Source organism: Sminthopsis crassicaudata, chromosome 5 (genome assembly GCF_048593235.1).
Source record: "Sminthopsis crassicaudata isolate SCR6 chromosome 5, ASM4859323v1, whole genome shotgun sequence".
Lineage (NCBI taxonomy): Eukaryota > Metazoa > Chordata > Mammalia > Dasyuromorphia > Dasyuridae > Sminthopsis > Sminthopsis crassicaudata.
The window spans coordinates 146,160,344-146,174,658 of NC_133621.1; the positions used below are offsets into that span (position 1 = coordinate 146,160,344).

At 33.5% G+C, this 14,315-nt stretch overlaps 1 protein-coding gene across 4 annotated transcripts in view; it reads right to left on the reverse strand.

The window, feature by feature from the left end:
• Window positions 1–14,315, reverse strand: part of PMPCB (peptidase, mitochondrial processing subunit beta) — an 83,730-nt gene that overhangs the window by 2,715 nt on the left and 66,700 nt on the right. For all 4 annotated transcript variants that reach the window (XM_074268444.1, XM_074268445.1, XM_074268446.1 and 1 more), the window contains 6 exons: window positions 13,433–13,562; window positions 11,778–11,976; window positions 11,214–11,293; window positions 7,910–8,022; window positions 6,451–6,594; window positions 3,027–3,187 (listed from right to left, as the gene is read on the reverse strand). In XM_074268444.1, the coding sequence (XP_074124545.1) occupies window positions 3,027–3,187; window positions 6,451–6,594; window positions 7,910–8,022; window positions 11,214–11,293; window positions 11,778–11,976; window positions 13,433–13,562 (827 nt within the window). The remainder of the gene's footprint in view (window positions 1–3,026; window positions 3,188–6,450; window positions 6,595–7,909; window positions 8,023–11,213; window positions 11,294–11,777; window positions 11,977–13,432; window positions 13,563–14,315) is intronic.

Sequence of the window (14,315 nt, forward strand, 5' to 3'; positions counted from 1 at the left end):
GATGGATTAGGCAAAATCAGGGTACAAGTAGCAGCTAATATTAAGACAGAGATATGGTATGAAAACCAAAGAATGCAGACATGTTCAAATCCTAGCTATGACAAATACCTTTACTTTGCAAGGATGTGCTGAGAAGCCAATGAGGTAATTATGCTGAAAGATTTATAAACTTTAAGCACTATGTCACCTATTACATCCAAATGAAAAAAATGCATAAACATGCTGGAAAGCATTTAGGAGAAGCTGAAAGAAACAAGTGACAGATATTTGGGTACTAGTGTAGTGGACAGAAGCAATGAGTCAGGAAGACCTGAGTTCAAATCTTAATTCTTACCAAATAACTCTATTTCTCAGTTTCCTCATCTGTCAAATGTGGATAATAAGAATCTAGTAGTTAAAATTTCAGCGGTCTAGCTAGCAGTTAGAAAGCAGTTGCTTTTAGTGGAAAGGATACTGAACTGAAGTGAAAAATGATACGGTTCTAGTTTGAACCTGTTTCTAATTGACTGTTAGATCTCAGAACATTAACCTCTTGGGTTTCAGTTTTCTCATTTATAAATGAGGAATTGGACTAGAACTGAAGGTCTTAACTTTTTTTGTGTCATGGATCTCTTTGAAAGTTTGGCAAAGACTAAGGGCTCCTTTTCAGAATATTTTAAAATACATAAGATAGAAAATCAATATTAAAATAAAATTATCAAGATGTCTTAAAGTTCACAGAACCCAGGTTAAGAGCCTCTCTAAATAGAAAAAAAAAAAAAAAAGATAATTCAGGAACAAGAACAAGCCTTAGACAAAGCCAATTAGCCTGCTTATGTGTCTATGTATATCCAGATGTTTATCTGGATAACAGATCCCTCCTTTGCTAGAGTTTCCATTCTCTCAAAAACACAGTAGCTATTAATTTTTTTATTTGCTCTAATGATAATTTCAAATTATTATAAAGTTGAAAGAACTAACTAAAAAGAGGAATTACTCCTCTGGCTCTGATTCTCACAGATAAGGAGAAACTGATTGCTAACGCAGAAATAAGGGCACTTGGGGAAAGTTAAGGTTTCATTTTAGAATGTATGATAAAGGAGATAAAGTTGGGCGGATTTTGACCTGCACCCTTGTCTCTTAGAAACCAAACGTGAAGGGGTTCAAGAAAAGTTTGAGAAGGATCTCATGATTTATAATTCTACATAGGAATTTAGCCCTGAATGGATGGGGAAGTTCACAAATATTCTGAAGGCACAAAGAACTGATTCAGATCAAGAGAAAGAACTCAAAAAGTTGATATCGTTGCACAGAGATTAACGATTTGTAAATTATGCGATAGAATTAAGGGTGGGTAAAGTAGAATAAAAACAAAGGCCTGAAAGTCCTCAAAAACAGGTGAAGTAAAATTCAGCATGTGTTCGTAGCAAGGAATGCTAAGGGAACAAAAAAGTGAGGATGATTCTTTTAGCTGATGGAAATGAATAATGGATGGGATAAGAATACAAAAAAGGGAGAACAGCAGTGATTATTTTGCTTGTTTTTTCAGCCAAGAAGAATAGTCATCATAAACTTAACTAACTTAACTGTCCCAAATGAATTACATTCTAAGACACTAAAAGAATTCATAGATGTTAATGAGGCACTGTTAGCATCTCTGCAATCTAATTTACTGTCAGAAAATTAAAGAATTATTATAACTGGTGAAATTCAAATACTAAGTAAAAAGAAAAAACAAAGTGGAATAAGCAAACGATAAGACAATGAGTTTGAATTTAACTCTTGGCTGAACTCTAGATAATATCATTAAAGAGAAAGTTAATAAACATGTAAAAAAAGAAATGACAAAATACCAACTGACTTCTCAAAGAACAAGTCATGCCATACAAACCTTATAACTGACAGATTGATCAATAAATTTGAAGTACTTTAAAAAATGGACACATTTTGTTTTTAAATCATTTTCACTTTTAAACATATTCCTTCTTTCTTCCCTCACTAACAAGTTAGACTTTGTATCATAGAATAAAGAGATAAAGACAAAGGAAGCTTATTTAAGAAAACTAACCAAAATAAGTCTAAGAGTTCAGGTTATGCTCCACAGCTACAGCTCCCCAATTCTTCAAAGATTACCTAGATTTTAATAAATCTCTCATTTTGTACAAGATGAAGAGCTAGAGCTAGAGCATGGCATAATTAGGCATTTTCTGAACTAGCTGAAAACAAATAGTAGTTATTTGATGTCAATCAAATGTAACTTTTTGATGTCAATTTTTAAAAGATGTTAGTATCTAGTGGACTATTTCCAGGAAATTCTGACTCTGTGCTGTTCATTATGCTTTTCATTTACTCATATAAAGGCATAAATGGTATGCTTGTTTGCAAATGACATGAAATTAGGAAAGGGTTGTTGTATGTACATCTTTAAAGTGGGGAACAGTACTTTAAAGATATGTTTCACAATGCAGCAAAAATCTGTAATATGGCATGATAGATGACATAGACACTTTAAAAGAGGGTAAAGAGGTAGGAGGCTTATGGTAGGGTATTTACTTTCCACGCGACATATTTTCCCCATTTCAAAGATCACTGGTAAACCAAGCTTGGAAAAGTATTTGTAAATATATTTATAACATTGTTTTTTAAAGGCATGGTTTAGAAATTTCTGAGTTTTCTAAAAATAGACCAAGGTATCTTTAGAAGCACTTTAAAAGGATTTGAGAAAACCAATCAAATGCCTACTCCACCCTGCAGATCTGAGTAGTCCAGACTTTGCAAGATAAGAGATTGCATAAAACACTTAAAATTATCTGAATACTGGTTCATTTTTTAAGAAAAATTAACAAAAAACAATTTTTAAAAATCTGGCTAAGATGTCCCCACTAAATCTTGTTTTTTATACAACAAATTGTTGAAATTTAACATTATTAACAACACAATAAATGGAAAACCTTAAACCTAAATTATATATATATATATATATATATATATATATATATATATCCCAACAAGCTTTTAAACTCATATATCTGGTAATATTTTCTCACCATTCTCTTTGAACAAAGTGTATCATGTCTGCAACAGTTGCTGGCTCACAAACCATATAGAGTCCCCACAGTCCTGTATCTGTGTAGGAAGTATTGAAGGACTGGAAACTATGACAGAGGTTTCCATGACAAGTGATCTGGGCAAGCTTGCTAGACAAATTCTGTAGAAAGAAATAACACACTAGAATTAGTGAAAAGCCACAAAGGGCCTTGGTAGCATAAAAATAGAAATACTTTCCCTTAACCTACCTATGTCCTCTAAACCTATCATCTTCTCCTTTACTGCCAAACTTGTAGAAATAATCTGTATTCTGTGCCTCTACTTCTTCACAAATTAGAGTACTCACTTCTAAACTTCTTGAAATTATCTGTTTTCATTTTTTGAAACTATTTTCTCAAAGGTTACCTCCTTTATCTTCAAATTCAATGGGACTTTTTTGAGTCTCCATCCTACTTGATCCCTACTTGACATGTGGCACTGCTGAAAACTTATTCATGAAATTTTCTTCCCCTTTCATTTCCATGATACCACTCTCTTATGATTTTCCTCTTACTAATTCCACTGCTTTTTTGCTGGTTCCCCTTCCTTCTTTTGGATGGTAAGTTTAATCAAATTAATCAATGGCTTACCTATTTTATTATTTTTTTCCACAAAAACAGCTTCTAGTTTTATTAGTTCAATAGTTTTCTTATTTTCAATTTTATTAATCTCTCCTTTGATTATTAGGATTTCCAATTTAGTGTTTGGGGATTTTTAATTTGTTCTTTTTCTAGCTTTGTTAGTTGCATGTCTTTAATTCATTGATCTGCTCTTTGTATATTTTATTGATGAAAGCATCAGATATAAATTTTATCCTACACACCGCTTTGACTGCACCCCATAAATTTTGGCATGTCATCTAATTATTGTCATTTTCTTTAATTAAATTATCAACTATTTCTATGATTTGTTCTTTGACTTGCTTATTTTTTTAACAACCCACTTATTTTTAATTGTTTTAATCTTTGCATTGCCAATTACTGAATGTACTTTTTATCGCATTATAGTCTGGAAAAGATGTCTTTACTATTTTTCTGCACTTGGTTGCGAAGTTTTTATGTCATCATATATGGTCAATTACTATATACTGCTGAGAAAAAGATATATTACTTTCTATTCCATCCATTCCATTATGGTTTTATAGCCCTTTGGGCATAGTTCCAAATTGTTTTAAAGAATAGTTAAATCAGTTCACAACTCCACCAATAGTACATTAAGCCCTTCCACCATTCGTCATTTTCCTTTCTTATCCTATCAGCCAATCTAATAGGTATGTAGCAGTACTTCAAAATTGTTTTATTTGCATTTCTCCAATTAAGTGAATTAGAGCATTTTTTTTTCATAAGGCTAGAGGTAGCTAAGATTACTTCATCTGAAAACTGTTCTTATTTTTTGATCATTTATTAATAAATAAAGTAACTTTTATTTTTATAAATCTGACTCACTTTTCTACATGTTTGAGTTGAGAAATGAGTCTTTTATCAGAGAAACTTGCTTCTTTTTTTTTTTTTTTGGTACAATTACTCTTGCTAACTGTATTTCTCCTGTTTATATTCCATTCTCTCTCCTTTCACCCTATCTCTCAATGAGTGCTGAATCAGTGAGTTTTTCTATCTCCTTTCTCATTTGGTTTATTCTGCTTTTTAAGGAGGTTTCTCTTCATTTGTGCATCTTTTACCATTTGGATTTAAAAGTTTTATTAGTATTTTGAGGGCTTCCTTTACCAAACTGTTGACTCTTTATGATTTTCTTGTATTTCTTGTGTCTTGTTTCTTTAGTCGCAGTTTTTACTCTACCTCTCTTAATTTGATTTTTAAAATCCTTTTTGAGGTTAAGGGCCTGGAATCAATTCTTCTTTAAGGCTTTGCATGTAGCTGCTTTGATTTCATTGTGATCTGAGTTTGTATTTTAATGTTCCTTTTTTTATGGTCAGGTTTTGTTGTTTTTTCTTTTTTTTGGTTTGTTCATTTTTCTACCCTACTTCTTGACAATTAACTTTATGTTAAAGTTGGTTTCTGGTGCCTAGGTGGAGAGGACAAGCTTCAGGTTTTTCATGTAGCTGTGTTCAGAGCTAGTTCTGGGTGGGAAGGGTGTGTGTGGTTAAGTTTTAATTTTTCCAAAGTGGTATGATCTAAGGAGAAAGCTAATCACTACTCTCCTGAACTGTGCTTGTCTGTGAACCACCACAAGTACTCTTTTCTAACCTGTAACTGTGACCAGGGTCTCCACTCCTATTAGTGCTCTTCCTTGCCCTAGGACTGTGACATAGAACTGCTTATGGGGAATGCTATAGAGTCCTGCTCCCAGGGGTAGCAAAGAGTTCCTTACAAGCTCTTTCTGACCATTTATCTGAGCCCCTTACTGTCCGTAGGCTGACAGCTCTAGAAGTCATTACAGCTATCTATTTAGAAACTCCTCAAACCTGCTACTGGTTTGCTAGATGTGGCTTCTGTTCCACTCTCACCTCAGTGAAATATATCTTTCTGATAACCTTCCAAGTTATCTTGAGTTGGAAAATTATTTCATCCTGTTCTTTTGCTGGTTCTGCCATTGGAGAATTTGTTTTGAGACATTATTTTAACACTATTTAGAAGGGAATTTTGAGGAGCATAATTAAATCCCTACCTTTTTCTGCAATCTTGTCTCTATCTCATCTTGATCATACTTTTAAACCAAATAACATGTTATGATGGTAGAAGAAAATTTGGATTCTAATATGTGGTCATGTCTTTATAAAGCAAAATATTTGATAAGCAAGTTCACATGGTAGATAGATGGCCAACACTGAAGTCAAAAGTTACTGGTTTTAAGTCTTGCCTCTGACACATAAAATAATATGATGGACAAGATATTTAATTTTTCAGAATCTCTAGGCAATTTTCTAAGACTATAAATTATAGACAAATTATATTGTCAGTATGTATTGCTTGAGGAAATTTCCATTTCAAAAATTTCTTACAGAACCCAGAGGTCTGAACAAAAAGTACAAATATCCTACTTTTTGCAGGAGCATGGAATCACCCTCTTTGAAACTCTCATTCCTCAACTAAGTTTTAAATGTATATTCCATAGCATAAGCTGCAATGTAAGTTCCTTGAAGCAAGAATTGTTTCCTTCTCATCTATATATCCTGAACCCTAACACAATGTTTAGTATAGAGGAGGTGCTGTTAAATGTTTGTAACATTCAACTAAAATATGAACTGGCATTACCTTTCTTTTGCAGAAAGTGCTTTCCATTGAGCTAAATGCACTAGTTCCAGAATCTTTAAATGCCAAAATTCAAAATTCTACCATAGAAAAGAAGTAAAGGATTGACCTTTGGAAGAATAGTCTTTTAACTCAACCTTATTTAAAACAGAAAATTACTTTTAATATCACTCACCATTCCTCCTCCAAAAGAGCGATCCCAGTTGCCAATCAGAGTATTTGCAACCATAAGAGAGATTGTGTCTGGATGAGACCAACCAACTGCTTCAACAGCAATTGCAATATGTGCCAAAGGCATCTTGTCATCCCTCACACGAATCTAGTTAAGATTAAGAAAAGACAACTCTAGTTAAGAAAATGTAAAATGCAAGATCATATGTGGAAAAAGCTATATAAAAAAAATTTAATACTTCAAAAGTTCTATAATTTCAGGTGTGTATTTTTCCAGGTCAGTAAGAGCTAGCCCATGACAGGAGTTCTCATCTCTGACTGGGGTTGAGGACTCACCTCATGGTATGCGCTTTTCATTGGGGAATAGTTAAAACTGAAAGGAAGATTAAAGATAGCAAGTTTTCCTTTTTCCCTTTTTTTTTATTTCAGAGTTCTTCTGACATTGCAACCCCTTCCCCTCCCCTTTCCATCCTGTGTTCCTCTTCTCTCCCCTATACTTTATGGATTATTTCATGGTTACTATGTTAAGAAAAAGGCATATTATAATAATTAACATTTTGATATGAAGAATTATATGTGGAAAATTGTATTTTCAGTAATCGCTAGCAAAAGACTAATTTTTGATGAACACATGAACCTAACACTCCCATTTCCCATAGTATTAATATTTTTTACTTTTATGCCATTTTCTAGGAACATTACCTCTATGAAAGTTAAAAATGTTGCGTGTGTGTGTGTGTGTGTGTGTGTGTGTGTGTGTGTGTGTGTGTGTGTGTAAAAAATAGAAAACAGTTCTAATCAAAAATCAAAGAAAAGGTTTTATTATAAAGGGTTTCACAATGATACTATAGCTAAAAGCAAAAATCCAGTCAATATTTTTGATTGCCCTGAAGCTCTCCACTGCATTCTAGCTATCTCCAAGCTTTCCAGATTTCACTACCATGTTTGATCTGCAAAGTTACCCCAACAAATCCATTATTCTTTGTGGCCTGCTTACCCTAGCACATCCCTTTGCTATGCTGGCCTCAAATCTCTCACTGGTGAATTCCTCCCAGCACTTCCATTTTGGGAAGGAGCTCAACCCAGCCAATTTTCATTCCTTTTCTTATGTTCTGCTTCGTACTTTCCAGCCTTTAACACCATGTTACCATGAACCTACACTAGATACTGTTACATTTCTCCTCCCTACTCTCAACCCTATTTCTAGCTGTTTTTAAGATGTTTTCTCCCATTAAAGTATAAGATTCTTGAGGGCAGCAGCCATCACTTTGCTTATATTTCTATTCTCAGCACAGTACCTGGCACATAATAAGCATTTAATGATTGCTTCTTATCAATTTGAGACTTTAAGTCCCCATCTGTCATTCCTATTAGAAACATTTTACACAACTCTAAGTAGTTAGCTAGCTATATTATATACATATCAATTGATATAAGGAAATCAAGGTGGCTTGTGAATTTACCTCACTTCCTGTAAATTTGCAGGCAGGCAAAGCTGGTATTTTTCCCTCATGTGCTGATAAAGAATTACCAAAATGAAATTTTGCTAAATCAAGCAGTTCATCATGAGACACTCCTAAAATGAAAAGAAATTATCTCTATATGTATATAGTAATTATCTCTATATTTACATAGTTTGTCATACAATTAAATCCTAACTTTTAAATTTGGCATTCATTCTAAATAGAATACATTTCAAAGTCATCTAAACTCAAGCAGAAATTACATTTAGTTTTTAAAATTTAAATTACATAAAACTTTTCAGAAATATCTTACTAGGTAATGTAACTAAAACTGTAACCTCAGATATTACAAGAATCAATCTACAAACTAAATCACAGAGAAATGGAGACTAAACTTGATCTAAGACACTTAGGGAGAGCTTGCTAGTACATAGAGTTGCTTGCATTTACATAGTTCTCAAAAGAAAACAACAACTTTAAACCAAAATTAGCAGTCTTAACTGGATGTGCTAAACCCCCTTCACTAATGTAAGGGGACATGATGGAGAAATCAAAAGGAGCACCACCTGGTAGGAAATGAAGAAACCAAGAAATGATTAGCCTGAGTGCCCCACCCTTCAATGGAGGTTGTGACCCTAACTAATAATACTTAAGAATATGAAATGTACATAAATAAAAAATAAATGCAAGGTAATTTGAAAAGAGAAAAAAGCACTAATAACTGGGAATATCAGGGGCATCTTCATTAAATTGAATCTTGATGGAAGATAAGAATTATAATATGCATTTCTGGTATTGGAGACAAGAGGTAGGAGGATGCCAACTTCAGGGAACAGCTAGCCGTCCAGTTTAGTTGAAAGACAGAATTCATAAAGAACTTTACTAAAGCTAATAAATTTAAGTTACAATTACACTAAGATCCTGGATAAAAACCAGAAAAAGTCATCACCAGAAGCTACTAGCTATTAGGTAATGAGTTTTTTGACCACAGTAACTCACAAAATCATCCATCCACACTGACAAAAAACATGAGCCTTAATCTTTATCCTGAACTCTAATCTCATATCACTAACTGGCTGACAGACACTGCCACCTTGCTATGAGATGGGCATCTCAAACTCAACATTTCCAAGAATTTTCTCTCACTCTAAATACTAGCTTATCCCTATTAAGCGCAATCACCTAGGTATGTAACTTCTTTGTCATCATGACTATATCTTTCCCTCACTATTAGATAACCAGAAGGCAAATCTTATAGATTCTACCTCCAAAAATTCTCTTCTATCCATCTCCTTTTCTCCATTCATATGTCGTCACCATGTACTTCAGGCCCTCATCTCCACTCATTTGAACCATTTTAATGCCCCACTAATTTCCAGTCTATCCCCTTTCCAATAAATCCTTCACACAAAAGACTGGCAATTTCATTGAGAAGGAAACTCAGTTCAATCCAACAGCCTACCACACACAAGCTTGCAAAAGAATACAAAAACAAAAATAGGATCCCTCCAGCCAGTCAGTATTTATTTATCATGTGCTAAAAGATCTGTTCAAAGTGGGGGATAGAAATATGAAAAAGGCAGTCCCTACCCTCAAAGAGTTTACAATCTAATGAGGGAAGACAACATAGAAAAGGAAGTTTAAAAAAAAGGGGGGGGTGAAAAAAAGGTGGGAAAAGAAGGCAGCTAGCCAAATGCTAAAGTCATCTTACTAAGGTAGCGTTCTGACCATTCCCTTGCAGAAAACTGGTGATTTTGTTCTTACTTTAAAACAAAATGCAGATTCCCCAATCTGACATTAAAGCTTTCTACAATCTAACTTGAACCTTTTAAACCCCTAAATAACTGCACCCCCCCTTAATATATTAGTTTTCTTTATGAAGTCTGTCTTTCAACTAAACTGGCCTACCAGCTGTTCCCTTAACTTGGCCCTCTATTTCTTATCTCTGCCTCCAATACCAGAAATACATATCAAAATTCTTATCTTCCTTCAAGATTCAGTTTATCATCTCTTCAATGAAAATGTCCCTGATCCTTCCAGTTATTAGTGCTCTTTCCTTTTTCAAATCACCTTGCACTTAATTTTTATTCATGTACATTTCATATCCTCAAGTATTAGTTAAGGTCACAACCTCCATGGAAGGGGGGCACTCAGGCCAACCATCTCTTCATTTTCTACCAGGCTGTATTCCTTTAGATTTCTCCATCATGTTCCCTCACTGGATACTTTCTCTTCCCATCCCCCTTTACACCTTCCTTTTTTTGTGTTGTTTTTTCCCTTTAGACTGTAAACTCCTTGAAGGCAGGAACTACATTTCTTTTCCATTGAACTGCCTGCCTTTCCCAATTTTGTATCCCCAGAGCTTACTACAGTGCCAGGCACATAACTTACATTTAAGAAATGTTTATGGACTGGTAAGGGATATTTTGTTTTTGTTTTTCTATCCTTTGGAGTCTGACACAGTGCCATACATGTTATAGGCTACTGAATTGAACTGAGTCTCTCTCCCAATAAAATCACCAATCTTTTGAAGTATAAGCAAGTTACCAAAAAAGCATCAGTAACAAAAAGATGAATCAAGACACACTTATAATCCCCAAAGAAATTAAATCTAGAATCAATAGGGAAAAGTGGAAAAACTACAAAAGGAGAAACAAAACATTTTGATAGTTAATTTAAAATGGGAGGAAGGGGGATGGGAAAGAGGGAAGGAAATCATGTGACAGGGAATCCCTTGCTCTATAGCAATTTGTCATTTTCTGTCCCTATGCTATCAAACAAATGGTACCAAACTTTTGGGAGCTTTATTGTCATGTCTGTGCATTCAGTTGCCTGGTGTTTTCAATGGAAACTTCAAGAACTTTTCACTCATGATCAGTGGATCAGCTCCACATTGTGCCAAAAGAAGGCTTAGGAAACTTAAAACAGTGTTCATTCAAAAGAAATCAAAATCTGATACTCAAGAAATATTTGTTAGAGAAGTGAACTTAAAAGTCTCCATAAATTAAACATCTTCCAAGCAAAAATATATCCCAATCTATCTCTGATTTTGAACTTTACTAATATAACTGAAACATATTTAAGATTAAAAAATGTTTCCAACTTTCAAAATGAATGAAATATCTACTCCACATCTTCTTCCCTCTATGTTAGATTTTTACAGATTTATTAACTTAGTTATTAAATGTGGAGCTATATGGGAGCACCTCCCAACCACTTTAAACTAATGTAAAAAACTATGGAAAAGAGCCCTAATGAAATGGACATAAAACATATCAAATACTTTGCATGTCTGATCACCTACCTCCAGCAGCAGCAAGAACAATCCTTGGACCCTTATAATGTGTTGTTATGTATTCCACCAAATCTTTACGGTTTATAGATCTGAAAATGCAAAAAGAAAGATGGCTAAAAGATAAAAGAAAAGTAGAACACCACTGACTTCCAATATGGCTTTGAAGATGTCCTATAATAACGTGTCAGATATGTAAAAAGAACATCTCAACTGTCATACTTCATACTAAAGATAAAGGCAAGATTCCTATATCTCTCATCTCTACTCAAGAATAGTCTTGACTCAAAGTGAAGTACTACCTAGTAACCGATTCTTCCAAATTTTAAAGTTTGTAAGCTTAAATGCCAATTTAATAAACATATATCAAGGAGTTGTGTAGGGTTAAGTGCAGAAAATAATACATGATATAGTTACATTTTTATGTTTATATGATTAACAAATGAAATCTAGACTCTCTAAGTTAAGACTTCCAAGCATGGGAAAAAACAATGCTTTCATGGCAGTCCATGACTGATGATTAACCATATTATTTCCTATTACCACAAAATCCTGAGCAGCAGAGAATATACTCACTTTATATTTTCTGTTGGTCCCAAAATTGTCCGTCCAAGAGCAGTATTTTGGTAGGCTGTAGCATGAAGATAATCAAAAACAACTTCTTGTAAATTGGTTTCAACTTCCTGCATCTCTCGGAGGATAACTCCACGTTCCCGTTCAATTTCAGCTTCTCCCAATGTACTATTCTGTATTATATCAGCAAGAATTTCCACAGCTAGTAAGAAAAAAAATCCCAAAATTCAAGAATTATCATTTTTACATTAATAGAGCATGATAAAACTTTACATTAATAGAGCAACAGTATGTCCTAAAGATTAGGAAGATCTGAATTCGAATTTTTTCTTTTAAAATGTACTAGATATAGAGGCGCTCTTTAGGGCTAAGAGTCTGCTTTATTTTGTTATTTAATGTTGGATGCAGAGGAAAATGAATGTGTTTTCCCATACCCCTCTTCTTGTGATTATAGTAAGTTGTTAGAAACTACAGAGATTAAACATGGAGCCCTGTAAAAATAAATAAACAAACAAACAAACAAATAAATAAAATATACTAGCTATGTGATGTGAGGATATTAATTAATTAATTTCTCAGCCTCATGCTGTATGACTATGAATTGGATGCCAGTATATTTTGGTAGAATGAGATCCCTCATTGGAGTTTGTCTATCTCATGAAATAAGTCTGGTTAGAAAAACAAGACAAAACAAAATAAAAATGGTTGTCAATAAAGTTATCTAATACTATGCAAAAAAAAAAAAAAAAGTACAAACACTAGATACCCAAGGCACCTAAAAAATGTAAACAAAAGATTATTGATTATAGAAATAAAAAATGGGAAAAGGATTCAATATTTAACAAATATTTCTATTTTTTGTTTGGACTTATGGTTCCACCAGAACAATGTCAGCCAAGAACTCCCTCTATTAATGCAGATCAACGATTAATAAATAGCTTTTACAATTTAATCTTTCAACTACCTAAGAACAGGCTGAGGAAACACTAGTTAGGATGAAATTCATATGAAAAGACTATAATTTTAATTGAATGCACACTCAGTATAAATCAGTAGTGAGAAATAAGAATCAAAAAAGCTACTTCAGTCTCAAGTGACCAAATATAATATACAGTTTTAGGGAAATAAGAGGTCTCACCCTTCCTTGGTCAGAATATACATAAAATACTGTGTCAGTTCTGGGCACTACATTTTAGAAAGGACCTTTGGAAGACAGCCAAAAGTGAGAGATTATTAAGGCAATGAGATTCAAAACTGTATGATATGAAAATAATTTGAATATATTCATACTGACAATCGACAAGGAATGTGCCAACATATTATAACAATTGTCTTAAAGAACAAGGATGAGACTTATTCAGCTGAGACAGAAGAACTAAAACTAGTGGTAGAAATTTTAAGGAGGTAGATTTTAGAGCTGTCCAAAAGTAGAATTAGTTGTCTTCTAAGATGGTGAATTCTTCATAATCAGGAATGTTGCAAAGGATTCATCCATTCAAAAGGAGGTTGGGCTAAAAGATTCCTAAAATTTTTTTTTTCAACTCTACAATTCTATTTTTCTAAAGCTCTCATGAGAAAAGGGAAATATGGACCCCAAAAGAAATATAATACCCTTCAAGAGATATTTTCAGAATTTTGTAAATAAAACTAATAAATACCTCTTGGCAAATCTTTTGAGAAGGCCTTAGCATAATACACTGTTTGTTCTCTGGATGTGTAAGCATTGAGGTGAGCACCCATGTTCTCAATCTCAAGCTCCAGATCTAATTGAGATCTTTTTTTGGTGCCCTGAAAAAAAGCGGGAGAGGAGTAGATGAAGTACAGAGTTGATTAACTTGACTATACAGTACTCAATTTAACAAAAACAAAACTTTTTTAAATTTAAATTTTATTTTTAGTTTCAGTTCACTCCCACTTAGGTATCCCTTAGGTAGTGATAAAATTCAGGCCTAATTAGACATAGTACAGGAGCAACTTGACCAAGGACACTTATAACCTTCTCTTAAGTCCTTGGAATTCCCCAGTATTTGTTGTAAAAAAGAAATCTGGAAAATGGAGGATGTTGACTGATTTAAGAAAGGTAAATGAACAGATGAAAACTACCATTGAGGAGGCAAAACAAACAAAATTACAAATATGTGTAGTTATGCAAAATAAATTCCTTAATTAGCCATGACCAAGAAAAAAAATTTCAATGAAATTTACACTGAGTTTTATCACAAATCAGTGCTATTAAGTGTTTCAAACTTGATTATCTCTACATATTGTTATTACTACATTAAGTTGGTTTCCTAGTTCCGCTTACTTTACTTTACATTCTTTTCGTACAAGTCTTCCCAGGTTTCTCTGAAACTATTTTCTTTTTCATTTCTTACAGCATAGTAGTATTCTATCACATTCAGTCAATCCCCAGTTGATGAATACCCCTCAGTTTCTAATACTTTGCTACTACAAAAAGAGCTGTTACAAATATTTCTGTACATCCTTTTCCTCTTTATTTTCTTTTTTTTTTTTTAGGTAAAGACTAAATAGCAGTATGTG